General features: G+C 42.4%; 1 protein-coding gene across 1 annotated transcript in view; it reads left to right on the top strand.

Moving 5' to 3' along the window:
- The window catches only part of LOC124555167 (elongation of very long chain fatty acids protein AAEL008004-like), a 141,848-nt gene that overhangs the window by 104,182 nt on the left and 14,636 nt on the right, over nt 1-23,030 (top strand). The window contains exons 3-7 of the mRNA XM_047128990.1: nt 1,250-1,440; nt 4,041-4,121; nt 4,828-4,884; nt 13,565-13,670; nt 15,249-15,385. Of these exons, the coding sequence (XP_046984946.1) occupies nt 1,250-1,440; nt 4,041-4,121; nt 4,828-4,884; nt 13,565-13,670; nt 15,249-15,385 (572 nt within the window). The remainder of the gene's footprint in view (nt 1-1,249; nt 1,441-4,040; nt 4,122-4,827; nt 4,885-13,564; nt 13,671-15,248; nt 15,386-23,030) is intronic.

The raw sequence follows: 23,030 nt of genomic DNA, 5'->3' as shown, positions 1-23,030 counted from the left end.
ATTAATTTTTGTGCGATATTCAAGATACTGAATTTACACAGTCCACTGTTGCAGCGTTTGCAGCATTATCGTCATTCGTTTTTCATTGTTACATTGCCAGTCAGAATATACTATCTACTCTTTCGTTGCGTTGGCTCTCTTGGAATAACGAGAGTAGCTCCATCAAGAGGCAGAAAATAAGAAATAAGAGTCACCATACTACGGAAAAGGTCTTATGAAAGTGTTGTTCAACAGAGTCCAGTCTGAATCTCCCCATGATTTTCTTTCGTACATTTCCTACCTCTTATCACTTTAGTGGCCTCAAATCGATTCATTCTCCTCCTCTTCCTCTTCCTCCTCCTCCTCCACCTCCTCCTCCTCTTCCTCCACCTCCTCCTCCTCCTCCTCCTCCTCTTCCTCCCCCCTTCCCTTACTAGCTAGCTCTTTTCCCCTTTTCTCTTGCCTTTCTCGCGATTTTCACCTATCACAAAACTGCATCCCCACGGGAACAGCTTGTAAGACACTAACTCCCATTATCGTAACGTATTTACCCCACTGGACTGACTGGAAGCAGATTTTAGGCGATTTCTCGACAATGATTAAGAGAATTCTGGTTAAATCAAAATGTTTCACCTCAGGTACACACTATATAAAAACTTAAATAAGTAAAGCCATATCGAACAAGGAATGTACGTGCAGACGCGCTTAGTGCACAAGCATTTGCTGTAGGTCCTGTACGTTAACATAACGGAACTGCGACTCGTAAGATGTGTGCCACAACGGATCGTACAACGGAGTAGTTACCAAGAAGAAAGAGATTAGCTGCTCAGTACTTCTAAAATACGAAGTTAGATCACTTAGATGAGGACGAAAGCTCTTAGACTGAGGATGTTCAGTAAACGTATAAAAATCTTATCTGGATACTCCCGTGCTAACAAACACCAATACTTCACGGTAAATGATAACAGCCAAACAGTTGCAGGATAAAGATTTATTAAAATTCTTGACCACGGTTTCGGTGTATCTAAGTATACCCTCATCAGAAGTAAAATACACTAAAATCACATCCTGCAGTGGATATACCGAAACCGTGGTCAAGAATTTTAGTAAATCTTTATCCTGTAACTGTTTGGCTGTTATCATTTACCGTGAAGAATTTCAACAGTTGCTATTTCAGCCATGTTTAAAATCTTGAAACACCGATACTATTAAATTTTGTATTTACGTATAAGGTATTGTGACAATGTTTAACGAGGGTGTTTTGTTTCAGACCCGAGAACAAAAGACTGGTTCCTGGTGACGAGCCCCGCGCCTCTCATCACGCTCTTGGTCTCCTATCTGTACTTCGTGACTTCTGTTGGCCCGCGATTCATGAGGGACAGGAAGCCCTACGATCTGAAAGCCGTGCTGATGGTCTACAACTTTGCTCAAGTTATAATCAGCACGTGGCTGGTGTGGGAGGTGAGTCAACTTCTGTAATTACAACCGCAGCCTAACAAGCCAGTTTGGCTCCACTAACCTTCTGTAGCTGGCGTATGCGTTGCGCGACTGCTGCTCCTCGGCATTATTTCAACTGTGCCGCTCCATAGTTTTGTGCAGTACGAATTTCAAACAATGTAACTGACATCCAGCCTCATTAAATTGAACCATACTTCGCAGTTGTATCTGGAGGATGTTGGCACGAATGTAGCACTATTATCCAATCACTAAGAACCACCTAGTGGGAAATGACATTTCTGAGCACTTGCGAATGTGTTATTACAAATCGTTGACGACACAAACAAATCTTTAATTATTTGACCGAAGACACGATTGAAACTTCTAGCACGTCTAGTGTAACAGTGTTCCATAAAAATGTTAGACCCGTTTATAAAGTTAAGGGAAAATATTTCGACTAGAATTAGCACCAACTGCATTTAAAGACATGGGATTTTAAGCAAGCAGTGTAACGAGCTGGCATTAGAAGTGGGTATAGCGAAATGAATCAGTCTGAAGGTCTAAACCAGATAATGGAACGAACTAGTGAATATAAATTAGCACTTCTTGAGAAAGACATTTATTCGATTGTTGTTAGTATAATGAATAATACACGTATATTCGTCGGTATCAAACCTTGTATAAGATTCCATCAGACAATTCAAATTGGCACTGAGCACTATGGGACTTAACATCTGTGGTCATCAGTCCCCTAGAACTTAGAACTACTTAAACCTAACTAACCTAAGGACATCACACACATCCATGCCCGAGGCAGGATTCGAACCTGTCACCGTAGCAGTCACGCGGTTCCAGACTGAAGCGCCTAGAACCGCACGGCCACACCGTGCTATTGTCAGCTAGAGAACCTTTTCTGACTCCTGAACTGGGAGAAAGAAGACAGATTACGTCTGAATCGAAAATACGTGAACCACTTCCGTTTCGTTGATATAAAATTTGCCTCTGTTCAGCAACTAATGGAAGTACATGAGAGAGCAGTTTTTAACGTAGGAGAAAAATTAATTACAAGAATGAATGATCAACTCACCTAAAAGAAAATGGTACACATCAATAATCAGTTTTAGAAGCAGTCAACGGTATAATGAACTGCAAAATAATTTTAAAAAATGAAAATGACCTGGGATTCTCGTGGCAAACTTGATGTGGTTTTCGTAAGTATTGAATTCGAAGGCATGTGAAAATACCAAGATGTTGGGTCATACTGGCGCGAACTGTGCAGCATACGATGTGACATAGCTGTTAGTGTCGTTGGCTAGCCTGCTATGGGTCACCAGTTCAGTCTCGACGGCCCGCAGTTATTTGTCATTTAATATTTAACATTTATGGAATGTTCTCGAAATTCCTTGCGTTTGTTATGTATGTATAGTATTGAATATTCGATGCCTGTATAAATAGCTGCACTCTCCATCCAGGAATTGAGTTCTTTTCTGAGTTTACGTTGGTGATGGTAATACAAGCGCTTTCAGTGCTAAATATTGTACTTATGGACTACCTTGCTTTCGGATTTCGACTTCATTCAGGTTACGACGTGACGGTAATGGGTGAGTCAAGAGAAAAGGTGGATGCTTTGAAGGGTGATGGTATTAATGATTCTGAACAAAAAACTTTCTATGAACGTATGCCCTATTCCGAACTGTTTCCAAGATTTAATATAGATTGCTATTTATTTCCTGTATTATTCAGTGCCTTGTATACAACATGCCTTGTATACAACGTACCACAGGAGTGTAGAGGTGTTAGAGACAGTCAATTTGATACGGGACTCTTGTGGTCTATCAAGTCGGGAAACTACCTCAAATTGGCCTACAAAAACTACCTAAACTACAGTGCATGCGCGTCGCGTAAGGTTTTCGTTGTTATCGCGCTCTCTTGGCGAAAACTACTAGTCCTAGAGAAAAACAACTTAGACCTTTTATAAAGGAAGTTTAATGTAGTTTGATTTTGTACTGCGACACGTTTTCGCTGGAGAATGCGGCTTTAGAGTTATTTAAGAAAAACGTACAAAAGTGATATTAAATTTGTGCTGACTTCGAACCCATGCGGAACAGGGCATATGTAGATATGAAGTTTTTTGTTTATAATCACCAACATCCCTCAAAGCATGTAGTTTTGTTCCTAACTCAACCTGTATATGTAAAGACCGTAATGCTTGGAGAACTTAGAGCCGATTTTAGCCAGCAGGTGATCAGAATATTGTCTTCTTTTTGACAAACTAATGAATCCCTATCTTCACGTGCTGCCTATATGTCTGAGAATACTAGAATACTTGATTCCTTTGTGTTAAGCAACTGGTGATTACGTCGTGAGAAGCCCGAAGAATTTTCCTTACACTGCCCCAGTCATTTTAGATTGAACTGCCTATAGTTGCTTGACTTTGCATACTACTTTAAATATTAGTTGTTTTTCCAACCTAGAGATCACTCTAGTTAACATTTGTAACACCTGGATTCTCCGCAGGGGGGTAGGACGCTTTGTGCCCGTGGTGACGAAAATGTATAACAGTTAATTTTGTACCACTCATCTTAAGCAATGTACAGTATGATAATGTATTTTTGTTCGTCTAGGGTCTGCAAGCTGGCTGGCTGCACCATTACAGCTTCAAGTGTCAGCCTGTAGACTACTCAGACAACCCACTGGCACTCAGGGTGAGTACACCACATCTGCTCGAACATAGTTACATGTACATCATGATATCAATGTCGTGTTAGTTACTCAGTTCACAGACAGTTTCGTGTTATCATTGACTGAATTATTATCGATTCGTCATGTCAAACACCACATTAAATTTAAATCGTTAAAATAAATTGAAAATTTTGTCCAACATATTTTTGTCTATATGAGGACAGAATTTTTTATAGGTGATGTATAAAAAGATTCATGATTTGTTTATAAATTTAACTTCCTCACAAGTTTAAACTATGTGTCAGGCCGATAATCGAACCCGGAACCTTACTTTTAGAGAGTAATTATCTTCCCAACTGAGTTATTCAACCAAGACTTACGACCCGCCCTCACAGCTTCAATTGTGATAAACTACAGTGCATGCACGTCGCGTAAGGTTTTCAATGTTATCGCGCTCTCTTGGCGAAAACTACTAGTCCTAGAGAAAAACAACTTAGACCTTTTATAAAGGAAGTTTAATGTAGTTTAATTTTGTACTGCGACACGTTTTCGCTGGAGAATGCGGCTTTAGAGTTATTTAAGAAAAACGTACAAAAGTGATATTAAATTTGTGCTGTTTTCCAAATGTAAATAAAAGGAAAAACAGTTGTCTTATCTAATCAATGAATATGTGTTGTGGATCGTACAGTGCTCAGTTCACAGTGTTTCACTGTTCCGACTTTTTTGCAGATGGCGCGCGCCGTGTGGTGGTACTTCATGTGTAAGCTGGTGGAGCTCCTAGACACGGTGAGCACACGGCTTCATCGCTGTATTTCTTACTACCTTAATATGCTTTTCACATGATTGTGTTACCGGGTATTATTAAATCATGTGCCTTCCTCACATCCTTGGGTACTATCTTTTATTTATTTTAGTTAACCGATTCTCCTCTAGGAAAGTGTATAGTATTTGATAAGCGGGTATCTATATTTCTGTCCCCGGTAAAATGTTCAGAATACAATCTTTCACCACATATACTGCCACATATTTATATTGCTCATATAGTGAGAAAAGGGTAAGCGACAATCAAATGAAGACGAGACTGATGGAAAAAAGTAAGTAAACTGTTTATTATTTCAAAAGTAATCGCCACATCCCACTATGCAAGATGGTCAATGCCTTCATGGAAAAAAGTTTGCAATTGCTTACTGAATTATGATTATACCATGGCGTGTACCTCTTCGTCCGAAAAACAGCATGGGGAGGTTGGTTGGTTGGTTTTGGGGAAGGAGACCAAACAGCGAGGTCATCGGTCTCATCGGATTAGGGAAGGACGGGGAAGGAAGTCGGCCGTGCCCTTTGAAAGGAGGCATCCCGGCATTTGCCTGGAGCGATTTAGGGAAATCACGGAAAACCTAAATCAGGATGGCCGGATGCGGGATTGAACCGTCGTCCTCCCGAATGCGAGTCCAGTGTCTAACCACTGCGCCACCTCGCTCGGTCAGCATGGGGAGGGATTGGGACTGTATGGAAGAGGTGTAAGGGCTACACAGCGCAACTTTTGCAGCGTAGTCGAAGAAACATGTGGGTCGCCAACGTGTTCCTAACAAGGGGACCGTACAAACTTCCCCTCACCGATTCGACTCATATTGAAAGGATCTGTATGCAACATATGTAAAGAGAAACACACAACTCTCAATCGTTTTCGAGGAAATAGAGTTTGAAAATATATGTTTTATGTAGTCGCTAGTACACAAGAAGTCCGCAGCCAAGCGTGTTAGGCGGTTAGTTTCATAGTCTGCCTTTCTCAATCGAGCAGCTTGGCCGAACTGTTTACACCCTGGCTCCGCGCGCTCGCGGTCGAGGTTAGTTGTACTGCAGCCGTCTTCGCTTATGTAAATTCTGATAGATGAGCAATATGGCACATCTCCCAGAAAGAACACGCACGTTCTTCAACGACTATACGAGACCTAAGGCTCATGAAACGAACATTTTCGTGAGACGAAGTGTGCATTAATTACAATGAACTTACGGACATCCATTTATCGATTGGGACCAGTGTCGTCTACGTCAAGCTGGTTGCAGATGCGGCATGTGAGAAGATACTTAACGATGACAAACGAGGATTAAAATTTCGTCACTCAGCAGCCATACAGGAAATGTGTCAGTGGATCATGTGGGTTTAGGTATCCGCACCATATGGATTTTTCAACTGCCCTTCGAGGTACCGGAAATGATGGTGACAAATGCATTATGACAATATGGTACGGTGACTATCCATACCTCCAAAAAATGACAAGTTTTACAACTTGTCCGGTACTTAATAGTGTTTGACAGGCAAGAACTAAGTTGACAAAACCTGTGAATTCATATTTGCGCATTGGGTTTTGCAGAGCCATAATGATATACGATGGATAGCCAATGGCCAGTTCTGGATGCGACAGTGAGGGCCATGTTCGGTCGGAACGCCTCCAGAGGAGGACTGCGGTAGGGAAGGTGAATAGCCGATTTTGGTTTATTGGGAGAATTTTAGAAAAGCGTTGTTCATCCATAAAGGATACCGCATATAGGACGCTGGTGCTACCTATTCTTGAGTACTGTTCGGATTAAAGGAAGACATCGAAACAATTCTGAGGCAAGCAGCTAGATTTGTTACTGGTATGTTCAAACAACACGTAAATGTTATGGAAATACTTTGGGAACTCAAACTGAATTCCTGGAGGGAAGGCAACTAGGAACACTATTGAGAAAATTTAGAGAATCGGCATTTGAAGCTAACTGCCGAACGATTCTAGTGCCGTCAATATACATAGCGCGTAAGGACCACGAAGATAAGATACGAGAAATCAGAGCTCATATGGAGGCATATAGACAGTCGTTTTTCCGTCACTCTATTTGCGAGTGGAACAGGAAAGGAAATGACTAGTAGTGGTACAGGGTATTTTCGTCCACGTGCCTTGTGGTGGCTTGCGTAGTATCTATGTAGATGTAGATGTAGAGGAGTTTGAGGCAACTGTGTAGGGGCGACCACTGAGGTACAGATGCGACCACCTCTCTTCCGCTGATACACGTAGAGGCATTTTGGCACACGCCGACGCCGAAGCCTTCTATCGATCCGCCGACTCAGGAGGTGGCGGCAGTGTCGTTGCATACGGTCGAGGGGAGACCGACTGCAAATTACGCCCGACGCAATACTCCCAACGCCTGCGGCGACCGAAGTAAGACTGGAGCACGATATTGATGTAGAGGTGCATGACGTGACAGGCGACGATCTAGACACACCACCTGTCAACAAGTATCATGGAAGGGTTGTGGTTCCTGACACCCTCGACTGGGGCGACCAAAATGATGAAACTGAAGGGGCTAACACACAGAACGCCGGCGACGCCATGGTGGTGCCCACCCTGCCAATCGACTGATGATATTGGACGTCCGTAAGAAGGTAGTTACGCCGTGGAAACCGTGGGAGTCCTCCTTGCGGATACACCCCTTACTCCATTTCGAAATCGAATGACGGACACCAAACCGCAAGCCTGTAAAATTTGGACTGTCATTATCGACATCACTAGTTTGACGGTGAAGTTACAACTCTTTCTTGCCGGCTGCTGTGGCCGAGCGGTTCTAGGCGCTTCAGTCCGGAACCGCGCTGCTGTTACGGTCGCAAGTTCGAATCCTGCCTCGGGCATGGCTACGTGTGATGCCCTTAGGTTAGTCAGGTTTAAGTAGTTCTAAGTCTATGGCACTGATGACCTCAGATATTAAGTCCGATAGTGCTTGGAGCCATTTGAATTTGAACTCTTTCTTGATATATTACATGCGTCTGAAGTTGATATCCTATTGGTGCAAGAAGTACGGCTCGACGCGCTCCCTGAAGTAATATTTCGCGCACAACTCACCTTACTCGTCCTAATAGGGGATGGAATACCGGGAACGGATCCCTCTTTTCTGCCATCTGCGCGGGGTCTGGCAGTACTGTTCAAGGGACCCGCTTCACCAACATCTACGCTCCCCCCCCCCCCTCCACCCAGCACAGATCAGCGAAAGGAAAGAGCACGGTTTCATCCTGCAGGTATTGCTCCTCTTTTTGCCGGCAGGTACGACCACTTTCGCCTCGGCTGTGACTTCAGTTGCCTCCTAGCTCCGAAGAATCAAACTCTCACTTTCAGGACCTGCAAGAAACTACAAGTGATATAGCGGCTTGGCGTCACATAGGAACAAATCAAAGGGAATAGAGAAGATTTACATTTTTTACAGGACACTCGGCGTGCCGTATTGACCGTATTAAGTAAAATGATTCAGATGGCTCTGAGCACTATGGGACTTAACATCTGAGGGCATCAGTCCCCTATAACTTAGAACTACTTAAACCTAACTAACCTGAGGACATCACATACATCCATGCCCGAGGCAGGATCGAACCTGTGACCGTAGCGGTCGCGCGGTTCCAGACTGAAGCGCCTAGAAGCGCTCGGCCACATCGGCCGGCTCGTATTAAGTAAGGCCAAGATAAAAGACAATGGCACAGGGACACTAAGGAGTTTTATTACACGATGCTTCTTGAAGTGTCATTGCAAGCCCCGTCTCCTGACCGGCAGGGCGAAGTTAACCGTGTTAAGGCGCACATCAACACTCTCACGCGACACAGGTTGGAAGGCCTGCTTACAGTATAAGGGCCAGATGCTTGGACGGTGGTGACGGGGGATGTCCACCACTTTATTTATTTATATACAAGTCAAGTTCCGTAGTACCCAATTGAGGAGCAAATCTCCAAGGTCATGGAACGTGTCAGTACATGAAATTACAACATAAAAGTAATAACAGATAAAAACAAAATGTTTATGAAACCGAAAGAAGTCAATCCATAAGTTTAAGTAAACGCAGTCAACAATATAACAAGAATCAGCTTACTTTTTCAAGGAACTCCTCGGCAGAATAGGAGGAGTGACCCATGAGGGGCCGGAGTGGCCGTGCGGTTCTAGGCGCTACAGTCTGGAGCCGAGCGACCGCTACAGTCGCAGGTTCGAATCCTGCCTCGGGCATGGACGTGTGTGATGTCCTTAGGTTAGTTAGGTTTAATTAGTTCTAAGTTCTAGGCGACTGATGACCTCAGAAGTTAAGTCGCATAGTGCTCAGAGCCATTTGACCCAAGAGGAAACTCTTCAGTTTCGATTTGAAATTATGTGATACGCAAAAACGACGATCTTGCCGTACGTTGATCGTCGTATTCCATACCGCGGATGGTCGGGATCTGATGTCACAAAGGGTCATAGCTTCAGTATTTTTGGAAAGACTTCGCCTGTTATGCGCCGATGGATAACAATGTACAATCTCATGCTGCCTGACACATACGTACCGCCTGTGTTTGTTGAATCCTGCTTTCGCCCGAAAACGAAAAGGGCTGAAGGTCACAGTGTGGATCAGTAATGACCGCTCACCATGCTTAATAGTGACTATAGAGCCTCGGCCCTAGTAATGGCAACACAGCTCAAGACGGTGTTGTCAAACAATATTTGCCCATTTTATTTAATGCATATTATGCATATTACAGGAGCGCGTCTCTAATTATTTTGTCCCAATTTTCTGCCTTTTATGGCATTTTGTAATGTTTTTATGTGGTTACTTGTGAAAGGTGTGAAATAAACTTCGAACATAAAATGAAAGTAAATAAAAAATAAAAAACAAATATAAAAGTAGGTAACGAAAAAATAAGAAAAACAAAAAAACAAAAAAGAGCATGTTACGCTGTTAGTCTCAGGAGAGCGAGGTCCATGAAACGAATATCCCTGGCTGCACTTTTTCTCCCATTTAATTTTATCTATATTATTTCATCCGCATTTGTGGCAAGTATGATGTGTAACCTATGGAGCACCACACGAATCACGTTGATACTGATCATAGAAACACAGAAAACAATAGTTATTTCTACCTACGGCACTTATAATGAACGCAGGATCTTTGCATATGCATGCTGTTTTTCAATGTGTCTATTGCAAAACAAACTTGGGTTACATTAGTAAGCAATGCTCGGTCATCGCACAATTTAGCGGCCTACCACGCATATCTGTTGCAAGAATTACATGGAAATTAAATAAAAAAAGAGTACCGGAAGCGAAATTCCATCCACAGACCTGGAGAATACGAAACTAACAAGGGGAGGCCGCCAATTGTGAAATTCAGATTCGATTCATACTGCGCATAATGAAAGCTCATGGCCAGAGGTGTAATGTGGCAAAGCACCAAGATGCACTTCTCAGCCGTTGTCGAGAAAATCGACAGTTAAAAGAAACCGTTGCGGCGAAATACTCTCTAAGATTAACAATATTCTGCAGCGTCGTGGCGCAGCGGTAAGCGCTCGGATTCGTAATCGGAAGGTCGCCGGATCGAAGCTCGCGCCGTAACTTTTTTTTATCATTTGTTTTTTGTAATTCAAATGTATATACACACACACACACACACACACACACACATATATATATATATATATATATATATATATATATATATATATATATATAATTTCCGGCAATCAGTTGCAACAATTATGCATATAATATGTTGTTGAAAGTCTTTGTCGTGGAAAGATAATATTTGAAATAAAACACGATATCACAAATAATATTCAAGTGGATACAATTTATTGTCAAGTTCGGTATACACTCGCACGTAATTAACAATTAGTGACCAGAAGTAGCTGGAGTATCGCACGAACCAGAGTGATAGTTATCATAGAAACATGGAAAGCAGAAAACAGCACGACATCGAGCACATCTGAGAAACGAAGCGTTTTCACAAGAACAATTGTTTTCTTAAATTATCTGTTGGGAAACACACCTGATTGACATTCTGGAAAATTGTTCTATCGTGTGTGTGCGTGTATATATACATTTAAATTACAAAAAACAAATAATAAAAAAGTTGCATGGCGCGAGATTGGATCCGGCGACCTTCGGATTACGAACCCGAGCGCTTACCGCTGCGCCATGACGCTGTAGAAAAAGTATTAATCGTAGAGAGTATTTCACCGCAATGGTTTTTTTGACTGTCGATTTTCTCGACAGCGGCTGAGAAGTGCATCTTGGTGCTTTGCCACATCACACCTCTGGCCATGAGCTTTTATTATGCGCAGCATGAATCGAATCTGAATTTCACAATTGGCGGCCTCCCCTTGTAAGCATTACTCTCTTGGCTGTGGTGTCCTTGATTACTAGCGACCGTGCGAAGTGTGTAATGAACGGGTAAAATGTTCAAACACGATTTTCTCGAAAATGGTTCAGAGTTAGGTCGTGTTTACGTATGTTGAAGCCTTAGTCGTGCCCTACACAACCTGTCAATATGAATCAAATCGTTGAGGGGAAGTTCGTACGGCTCCCTTCTTAGCAACATGTGAGCAGAAGTTTCACTGGTAAGTTCTTACGCATCCCCCGCACAGTCCCGATCTCTCCCCTATCTTTTTCAATCTTTTTGGAGTTCTGAAAAAAGACTATGTGGCCGTCAATTTGCTTCAGACGAAGAGGTACACGCCTGGACAGTATCATGGTTCCGTAGGCAATCGCAATCATTATTCCACGAAGGCACTGATCGTCTTGTCTCAGAATGAGAAAATGTATTAACTGTTATGGCAATTACTTTTAAAATAATAAACTGTAAACTGTTCACTTACATTTTTCGTCTCTCTTGTTTTCAATTGATTGCCCCTTTATATCGGAGGGTATCTACATTATTAATTCATGCTGTTCCACAGTAACAATCCAGGTTGCTGTACCACGTCGTTACCGAAATTTCAAAACTAAATCTAACATTACGTCCGCAGCTCGTGGTCGTGCGGTAGCGTTGTCGCTTCCCACGCCCGGGTTCCCGGGTTCGATTCCCGGCGGGGTCAGAGATTTTCTCTGCCTCGTGATGACTGGGTGTTGTGTGCTGTCCTTAGGTTAGTTAGGTTTAAGTAGTTCTAAGTTCTAGGGGACTGATGACCATAGATGTTAAGTCCCATAGTGCTCAGAGCTATTTGAACCATTTCTAACATTACACATACACACACACACACACACACACACACACACTCGCTTCAATCATAAGCCATCCAATTTACGGAGCACACGTTTCACTGAAATTTTCTGGACTGAAGCAGATACTATTTTGAAAAGTGCAATATTTTTCATCGCTCTTACTGGTTCCGTTGTTTGAAGTACACCAGGCAATTCAAGGCAAACATCAGTGTCAAGGCAGAGAATCTGAATAACACAACATATCTAACCAACGGACCCAAAAGACTGACATTGTGTCCAACCTAATCTAATGGTTCAAATGGCTCTGAGCACTATGGGACTTAACATCTGTGGTCATCTGTCACCTAGAACTTAGAACTACTTAAACCTAACTAACCTAGGGACATCACACACATCCATGCCCGAGGCAGGATTCGAACCAACCTAATCAAAAGGACGCAAACAAATAGTGGGACAATGAACAGGACGTCAAGGGCCGCCACAGCTTGCTGTATCTGCTCATCAAATAAACTTCTGGCCATTCCCATAGCATTACATTCTGAATAGAAAAATGGGAATTAGCTATTTCACAAGAAAAAACGAAATGCGATTTCATTAGACAGTAAAAATGAACAAAGGTTTTGAATAAGAATGTGATCGCTGCAGCAAATTGTTCACGAAACTATTTGCGTAATTACTGGTTCTGGAGTAGCGATTGATTGGGATGCATAAAAACAGCGTGATATTTTCTTACAAAGTGTATGAGTAAAGATTCTGAGATAATTGTAGTTAATGTCCTCATATCAGTAAACTACGAAAACAAATAGCAGGGATTGAGGGGTAAATTTTGATTACCTTTTCAGAATAGTGGATTTTTATTTCTGTGTCGAACAAAACTCACATTTCATCAGACTGTATGCATCTACTTGCGTAATACTATGGAAAGTCTCTCGTGTCCGGCCATCCTGATTTAGGTTTTCCGTGATTTCCCTAAATCGCTACCGAGCGAGGTGGCGCAGTGGTTAGCACACTGGACTCGCATTCGGGAGGACGACGGTTCAATCCCGCGTCCGGCCATCCTGATTTAGGTTTTCCGTGATTTCCCTAGATCACTTCAGGCAAATGCCGGGATGGTTCCTTTGAAAGGGCACGGCCGACTTCCTTCCCCGTACTTCCCTAACCCGATGAGACCGATGACGTCGCTGTTTGATCTCCTCTTCCAAACAACCCGTAACTATAAAAAGTCTTTAATAAGGTTACTAAAATACTTGATTCGTTTCTCAAAGTAAACTACACATAGCGAGACAGAGAGTACTAGGACAATCACTATCTGAAAATTCCTGATGTGAATGTTATTATGAGACATGCAGCGAAGGTATGTTAATGGGAAGGGCTGAGACAGTTTTATGCAATCTATAGATTTGACACACCTATAGTATCGTGTACTCAATAAGTAAATAAGGGCAGAAAGAGGCAGGAGAGTGACTGCAGGCGTGTTGCAGGTGTTCTTCGTGCTGCGCAAGAAGAACAACCAGGTGTCGTACCTGCACCTGTGGCATCATACGCTGATGCCCGTTTGCGCGTGGATCGGCTGCCGCTTCCTCCCAGGTTGGTAAACAAACAACGCGTTACAACACGGGGTTTAAATCTTGCGATGAGAGGCTACAGCCTTATGTAGGCCAGAGTAAATGTTCACACCATATTACTGATGCTAACGAGCACTGGTCTGCGTGTACTGTTACATACCTTTATTCTTCAGGCAATTTATATAACCATTCCAAAATGTTATAAACTAACAGACTAAAGTCGAACCCAAATTTGAGAAATTAGACCCTAAGAAATATTAGTTTCAGAACAGACTCTAATCCTAGTTGGCTCCATTATGCCAATATCATATTGAATGTTCCATATATTTTTTAATTAGCGCCATTGACAAACTCAAGAGCTCAGGAGCAACATGAAAATTTCCACTTTGTTTAGGAATTGTTGTCGGGTCTTTCGAATGACTGGAATAGCCAAACAAATATTAAACGGTCGTCTATAGGTACTAGTTTACACGTGCATACATATTTTCACTATTTATGAGCTAGTAGGCAAATTGTTCATCTATTGCATGGACTCGAGTGTGAACCGTGGTACGTCACGTCGGTGAGGAAATGTACAGGTCATTGCTAAGCAAAATTACCATGAAGTACAAGCCAGACACGTGGAGAACAAATGATCATCTACTGATTCTGATACGTATCACGCCTTTTCTTTCGACAGCACAGTAGCAATTTAGATGCTGGTAATTTAAATAAATTCTGGCGTAAGCACGCCATTTTATTTATACGAGATAACCCATAACATCTAGAATTCAAATGTGTCGCCTCTCTCACTTCTGAAACTACGTGGGAATACTTAGGAGTCAAGTATTCCTGACAGATGGTCTCATATTTGAATAAAATGTGTACTTAGAGTATTTTTAACGACGTGACCTCCTTGTTTCTTACTTTCGTTAAAGTATCGTTGGGAGACGAACTCCTTGTAGGTGAAGCATCGAACATAAGGAACTGCCAGTGCATGCGTGCAGTTTAAATTATTTGCCTCGGCAGGCCAGTCTGTTAAAGTTATACAAACTGTTGTGTTAGTGACTTTCATCAGTTTCTCACGGCGTTTTAGTAGAGCCACCACCCTACGGGTGTATTGCCGGTTGATAGCGCCCACTGTAGACTGTGAACCGGCAGTACACCAGTGGACAGCTCTCTCAGATATGGTATAAAAATCTGAAATGTATGAATTATTTTCCTTTCAAAACATGAAGCTAACTGGAGGGATTACGCCTGATAGGTTCACATGCCAATGAAATCAAAGGATGGAAAACACACAGCTGCTTCATTTGATGAGAAAATCGTTATTTCAAGTCAGAGATGTTTGAAATTATCAAGGAAGACTTAAAGGTACTTTAGTGTGGTGGTAAAAGGTAAAATATGTTTCGCCCACACTGGTATCGTGCTGTGTTGCAAAAAACTATTCTCTGTTTTTTCTTCCTAAATTCTTGAAATTATCTTGCTCGTCACAAAATCGTCTTAAAGAAATTTTAAGTTAATTTTACCAGTCTGCGTGAAATATAGTATTAGAAAAACAACTTAGAAATGACATTATGATACTTATTTAATTGGTATTAAAGGTTTTTTGGTATTTCAGGTGGTCACGGGACGCTTTTGGGTCTCATAAACAGCTTCGTGCACATCATCATGTACTCGTACTACTTGCTGGCTTCGCTGGGTCCCCAGTATCAGAAATACCTCTGGTGGAAGAAGTACCTCACAACACTGCAGATGGTAAGCCACTCAATCGGTACCACTACAACACGTAACAACCTCTCAAATGGACAGCGAAGTCCCTGATCACCCTTTATTTACGTCCTCATTAGTTGCAAGCTATGGAAAAACTAGCTGACCTTAAAACTAATTAAATGTATATGTACTTAAACATTTTTCTTACAGAAATAATGCATAGCACAACTATACGTTACGAAAGTAACTCATGTTTGTACTACATAGCCTTTAAGCAGTCGTCCAATGGTTTATAAACGTTTATAACCGTAACTGGTAGTACTGTGACGCTTGACGGAAAATTGTAACTTTCTTTTAAAGATGGAAATAGGAAACAGAATAACTAAAATTTTATAATGTCATGTCGAATTTGCACATTCAACGTCATAACCTCCTGATAAGTTTTCCTTTTTTATCATCTTTGATTTTTCTTTGGTACATACAGGGTGTATCAGTCCATAGCAAAAAAATGAGGTGAGTGAAAACATATGACAACAGAAGCAAAAACATTCCAACAAACATAGGTCCACAAAGGAGCCAAGTAACCGTTGCGCGATAGTTACGAATTGTGGTAACGACCTGCCACCGAATTCAGTATGAATTATTTTCCTAGTTACTACAAATATATTTGAAACGTATATTTGTCGATTATGTGCCGACCTAATGGGCCTAAGATCTGACGTAAGGTCACATGCTGCTCACTAGCCACCGTACTGGAAACGTTTCTCATTGAATGTTTGATTAGGTGCATTACTTTTGGATTATTAGACCAACACATTCTTCCAAGAAAACCTGATGGACGAAGGTACCTTCGCTTTCTGCGGCGGGATCTTCCAGGACTGCATGAGCAATTCGCCCTTGCGCGACGTTCGGGAATATGTTGCATGCATGATGGATCACTGGCACATTTTGCCGATAATGAAAAACAACTAATGTACTAGTATTGCCCGTTATGGACAAGTCCAGCAGGGCTTGTTCATTGACCTTAAGGATCACGTGATCTCAATTCCAAGAACTTTTCTGTGTGGGATCATCTCAATGGTGAAATGCACAGCACTCCCGTTTAATAAGCTCGAAGAACTTGAGCAGCGAATTGTACATTTCTGTCAAGGTTTATGAACTGTGCGGGAGTAATTGAAAAAGAAAAACAACAGAGTGCAATATGTCGTCCAAATGCGAGGGAGGCACGTGGAACACTTTTAACACGTACTGCGGTACAGTAATTTGTAAGGTGTTGAAATGGTATTGTATTTCTTGTTACGGCAGGCTATGGGTTACATTTGAGCCCAATCGGATGAGGATTTAATCCAAAAGTTTAGACTTGAGATTCATTTCTTGTAGCTAGAACAATGTTCCATACTGAAATCAGTGTAGTTCGTATACATACATTCGCATTTATCTAGAATACGACTTGTCTGCGGACTCATGTTTACTAGGAAGTTTTTTTCTACGATGGGTGCTGGAAAGTAATGCCTCCGAATTTTTATGTGGAAACTCAAAAAGATTTTTCAATAAAACAAACGTTATTAACATTCAACATTTTTATTTTTCATGTCTACGAATTTGCAGTCCTGTCGCTAGAGGGTTCCGAATTGTAGCGAGTAACATGGAAGTGTGTAACGTGACCATGTCGGTGCGTGAGAAACAGCGCGCTCTATCTGAGTTTCGAATTCGAAGAGTTCGTCGACACATGGTGCACCTCCAAAAATTTAAAGAACACCTTCGAGGGCTACAGTGTGATAGCGCTGAAACGGTTCAAGCAGAGATCAAGTTGTGCCTCAGTCAACGAAGTCAAACATTCTACAGTGGCGGTATCAACAAACTGATCTCTCGGTTGGATAAGTTTTTTCATCGCCAGAGTGAATATGTTGAGAAATAAATGTATAGACATGAAGAATAAATGTGTAGAATGTTAGTAACATTTGTTTTATTTAAAAGTCTTTGAGATTTTTTTACAGAAAAAATTCGGAAGCATTACTTTTCTGCACGCCCCGGTATTGTTGAGTACTTTCAAGCGTGTCAGGTTTCGCTATTAATTCCGATACAAGTTTATGTGTGCGTTGGATACCAGGGAATAAAGTACATAAAATACTAAATGGATACCTAGACTTACGACAAAAAGTTACAAAACTGCTACTTTGTGGACAAAAATACTGTAGCAAATATTGAAAGTACCTATAAAGCTTACCTACATACTGACAATAATTGTAGACATAGGAAATTTGATCCCTATGTGGACTGAAACTGCTTTATTGGTTGGGACTTTATTTCTTTGTAACTGAAACCTAGTTTCGATTATTTAAATATGTAGTGTCACCAGCCTTTGTCGTGAAAATTCCGTTGAAGTTTAATGTAAAGAGTGGCAACTGTGGGCACAATGTAAAAATTGAGGATAACCTAGTGTTACCCTAAAACAGATACTATTCCCATATAGAAGTTTCTTGTATATGAGTTAAAAACATAGCATCACCTGCTCGTAAAGCTAAACGAGTATAGTATTGATCGCACTAGTATCGAATTCATGTGCCAGTTCAAAATTACCACAGTCCTGGTACACTGGCCAGCTTGATACAGCTTCAGTGGTTTCATTTCCCACGTGTCTGCCCCTGGTAGCTGAGTGGCTGCCGGCACGGTAGCTCGGCGTGCTCGGTCAGAGCGTTAGCAGCCCTCTGTAATAAAAAAACTGTGTGCCCGACCGAGACTCGAGCTCGGGACCTTTGCCTTTCGCGGGCAAGTGCTCTACCATCTGAGCTACCGAAGCACGACTCACGCCCGGTCCTCACAGCTTCGCTTCTGCCAGTATCTCGTCTCCTACCTTCCAAACTTTACAGAAGCTCTCCTGCGACCTTGCAGAACTAGCACTCCTGAAAGAAAGGATACTGCGGAGACATGGCTTAGCCATGAGGAGGACCGGGCGTGAGTCGTGCTTCGGTAGCTCAGATGGTAGAGCACTTGCCCGCGAAAGGCAAAGGTCCCGAGTTCGAGTCTCGGTCGGGCACACAGTTTTAATCTGTCAGGATGTTTCATATCAGCGCACACTCCGCTGCAGAGTGAAAACCTCATTCCAAAAAACTGAGTTAATCGATCAACAACAAACTTAAATGGATGTCTTACGACGTCCGCCCCGAGCAGATGCAACGAACGAAAGCGAAAAAAATGAGATTAAAAAAAAAAGTGGTCAGCGCGACGGAATGTCATACCTAACAACCCGGGTTAGATTCCCGGCTGGGTCGGAGATTTTCTCCGCTCAGGGACTGGGTGTTGTGTTGCCCTAATTATCATCGTTTCATCCCCATCGACACGCAAGTCGATGTAGTCGACTTGCACCAGGCGAACGGTCTACCCGACGGGAGGCCCTAACCACACGGCATTTCCATTTTATTTCCCTCGTTCTCTCTAGCAAACGCAGCGATAGTTTTCGAACTTTACTGCATAAAACACTACACATAATTAGCTGAAATACAAGAAACACAACAAAATCAATACGTTTCAAAATGGTCCAAATGGCTCTGAGCACTATGGGACTCAACTGCTGTGGTTATCAGTCCCCTAGAACTTAGAACTACTTAAAACTAACTAACCTAAGGACATCACACACATCCATGCCCGAGGCAGGATTCGAACCTGCGACCGTAGCAGTCTCACGGTTCCGGACTGCGCGCCTAGAACCGCGAGACCACCGCGGCCGGCAATACGTTTCATACAGGTGGAGTAAAAGATATCTTCTCTTGATTTACCTGCGATCCGAGTTGACACGAAAGACATTCGGCCACACAATTAAATCAGACAGTAGGCAAATCAAGAATTAGCGGGCCCCGCCATAGGGCGGATAAATGCTGGAAGAAAAAAGTATAGGTGCAGAGTAGAAATCTCTAACTGGTAAAGTACCGGAACTTCAAGCGCTGATAGAAAGCACCGAAGCCGAAATCGTTGTAGGTACAGAAAGCTGGTTGAAGCCAGAGATAAATTCTGCCGAAATTTTTACAAAGGTACAGAAGGTGTTTAAAAAGGATAGATTGCATGCAACCGGTGGTGGAGTGTTCGTCGCTGTTAGTAGTAGTTTATCCTGTAGTGAAATAGAAGTGGATAGTTCCTGTGAATCATTATGGGTGGAGGTTACACTCAACAACCGAGCTAGGTTAATAATTGGCTCCTTTTACCGACCTCCCGACTCAGCAGCATTAGTGGCAGAACAACTGAGAGAAAATTTGGAATACATTTCACATAAATTTTCTCAGCATGTTATAGTCTTAGGTGGAGATTTCAATTTACCAGATATAGACTGGGACACTCAGAAGTTTAGGACTGGTGGTAGGAACAGAGCATCGACTGACATTATACTGAGTGCACATCCGAAAATTACCTCGAGCAATTAAATAGAGAACCGACTCGTGGAGATAACATCTTGGACCTACTGATAACAAACAGACCCGAACTTTTCGACTCTGTATGTACAGAACAGGGAATCAGTGATCATAAGGCCGTTGCAGCATCCCTGAATATGGAAGTTAGTAGGAATATAAAAAAAGGGAGGAAGGTTTATCTATTTAGCAAGAGTAATAGCAGGCAGATTTCAGACTACCTAACAGATCAAAACGAAAATTTATGTTCCGACACTGACAATGTTGTGTGTTTAAGGAAAAAGTTCAAGGCAATCGTAAAATGCGTTTTAGACGGGTACGTGCCGAGTGGAACTGTGAGGGACGGGAAAAACCCACCGTGGTACAACAACAAAGTTAGGAAACTATTGCGAAAGCAAAGAGAGCTTCACTCTAAGTTTAAACGCAGCCAAAACCTCTCAGACAAACAGAAGCTAAACGATGTCAAAGTTAGCATAAGGAGGGCTATGGGTGAAGCGTTCAGTGAATTCGAAAGTAAAATTCTATGTACCGACTTGACAGAAAATCCTAGGAAGTTCTGGTCTTACGTTAATTCAGTAAGTGGCTTGAAACAGCATATCCAGACACTCCGGGATGATGATGGCATTGAAACAGAGGATGACACGCGTAAAGCTGAAATACTAAACACCTTTTTCCAAAGCTGTTTCACAGAGGAAGACCGCACTGCAGTTCCTTCTCTAAATCCTCGCACAAACGAAAAAATGGCTGACATAGAAATAAGTGTCCAAGGAATAGAAAAGCAACTGGAATCACTCAACAGAGGAAAGTCCACTGGACCTGACGGGATACCAATTCGATTCTACACAGAGTACGCGAAAGAACTTGCCCCCCTTCTAACAGCCGTTTACCGCAAGTCTCTAGAGGAACGGAAGGTTCCAAATGATTGGAAAAGAGTACAGGTAGTCCCAGTCTTCAAGAAGGGTCGTCGAGCAGATGCGCAAAACTATAGACCTATATCTCTGACGTCGATCTGTTGTAGAATTTTAGAACATGTTTTTTGCTCGAGTATCATGTCGTTTTTGGAAACCCAGAATCTACTATGTAGGAATCAACATGGATTCCGGAAACAGCGATCGTGTGAGACCCAACTCGCTTTGTTTGTTCATGAGACCCAGAAAATATTAGATACAGGCTCCCAGGTAGATGCTATTTTTCTTGACTTCCGGAAGGCGTTCGATACAGTTCCGCACTGTCGCCTGATGAACAAAGTAAGAGCCTACGGAATATCAGACCAGCTGTGTGGCTGGATTGAAGAGTTTTTAGCAAACAGAACACAGCATGTTGTTATCAATGGAGAGACGTCTACAGACGTTAAAGTAACCTCTTTCGTGCCACAGGGGAGTGTTATGGGACCATTGCTTTTCACAATATATTTAAACGACCTAGTAGATAGTGTCGGAAGTTCCATGCGGCTTTTCGCGGATAATGCTGTAGTATACAGAGAAGTTGCAGCATTAGAAAATTGTAGCGAAATTCAGGAAGATCTGCAGCGGATAGGCACTTGGTGCAGGGAGTGGCAACTGACCCTTAACATAGACAAATGTAATGTATTGCGAATACATAGAAAGAAAGATCCTTTATTGTATGATTATATGATAGCGGAATAAACACTGGTAGCAGTTACTTCTGTAAAATATCTGGGAGTATGCGTGCGGAACGATTTGAAGTGGAACGATCATATAAAATTAATTGTTGGTAAGGCGGGTACCAGGTTGAGATTCATTGGGAGAGTCCTTAGAAAATGTAGTCCATCAACAAAGGAGGTGGCTTACAAAACACTCGTTCGACCTATACTTGAGTATTGCTCATCAGTGTGGGATCTGTACCAGATCGGGTTGACGGAGGAGATAGGGAAGATCCAAAGAAGAGCGGCGCGTTTCGTCCCAGGGTTATTTGGTATCCGTGATAGCGTTACGGAGATGTTTAACAAACTCAAGTGGCAGACTCTGCAAGAGAGGCGCTCTGCATCGCGGTGTAGCTTGCTCCCCAGGTATCGAGAGGGTGCGTTTCTGGATGAGGTATCGAATATATTGCTTCCCCCTACTTACACCTCCCGAGGAGATCACGAATGTAAAATTAGAGAGATTAGAGCGCGCACGGAGGCTTTCAGACAGTCGTTCTTCCCGCGAACCATACGCGACTGGAACAGGAAAGGGAGGTGTATTGACAGTGGCACGTAAAGTGCCCTCCGCCACACACCGTTGGGTTGCTTGCGGAGTATAAATGTAGATGTAGATGTAGATGTAGATGAAATTCGGACAGTCCAAACACCAGCGGAGGGGATGTAATACATTGTTTCCCACACCTCTTTCTGAAGCCAGAGAAACGACTCGGTATTGTTTCCGTGACTTTGGACGAACAGCCTGGATAGCAGACATTCGTTGAGAGTGTGGCAAAACGTATAACGATCAGCGCAACACGTAATTAATAAACTGCAATGCTCTCTTCCGACGATATTTCGTTTGTAGTTTACCGAAGAGCGTTATGTAAGCGTGGTCACAATAAATATCCGCATATAGTAACATGTAAATAAATTCTTAAAAATAGCTTTAAGGCACTACGAAATATTTACGAAGGTCCAGCACAAGCTTCTCCAGTGCTTGTACTGTGATTTATCCCACATCCTCTAACGATGAGGCATAAAAAATATGCCGTACTTACACTAGCATATTCCATGTAAACATTGTATAGGGAATGATCAAAAGGTTTCCATTCGGAGGCCGTACAGTCAAGAATCAGCAAGCCAGTCAGGTAAAATCGCCGTCAGCATTGAGGTAGTCACCCCACCGAAGCACCAGGGTGGAGATACTCGTCTGGTAAACCACCGTGTCCTGCTGCGCGAAGAAGTCCGTAACTGCCTGCTGCATATCATCGTCTGACAGCAATCGTCGATTCCTTAAGGCCTTTTTCAAAGGACCGAAACCGTGGTAATCGCATGTGTGATTCAATCTGGATAGCCATAAACGGTCTGCTACATTCGGTTAATTCTTGAATCCTTGTCAAGGTCGCAGGCAAGAAAAACTCTTGTCAGGGGTCTTAAATACTCTACGAAAACAATAGACACGGATCAGATTAGCCAATCGCACTGAGGCAGGTAGAGGACATCTTGTACAAAGCGACACGATCACTCATCATGATGGGCCTTGATGTAACCAACAACAACAATGTGAATTTTTTTTAACATTCAAAGAATTGTTATCTCCGGAGTATAATGAACATCGCTCCATCTAACTTGTGTGTCGAGTAACCGT

The sequence above is a fragment of the Schistocerca americana genome, chromosome X (genome assembly GCF_021461395.2).
Source record: "Schistocerca americana isolate TAMUIC-IGC-003095 chromosome X, iqSchAmer2.1, whole genome shotgun sequence".
Classification (NCBI taxonomy): domain Eukaryota; kingdom Metazoa; phylum Arthropoda; class Insecta; order Orthoptera; family Acrididae; genus Schistocerca; species Schistocerca americana.
Note: the sequence above shows the minus strand (reverse complement) of the source record. Positions and strands in the feature narration are given on the sequence as shown.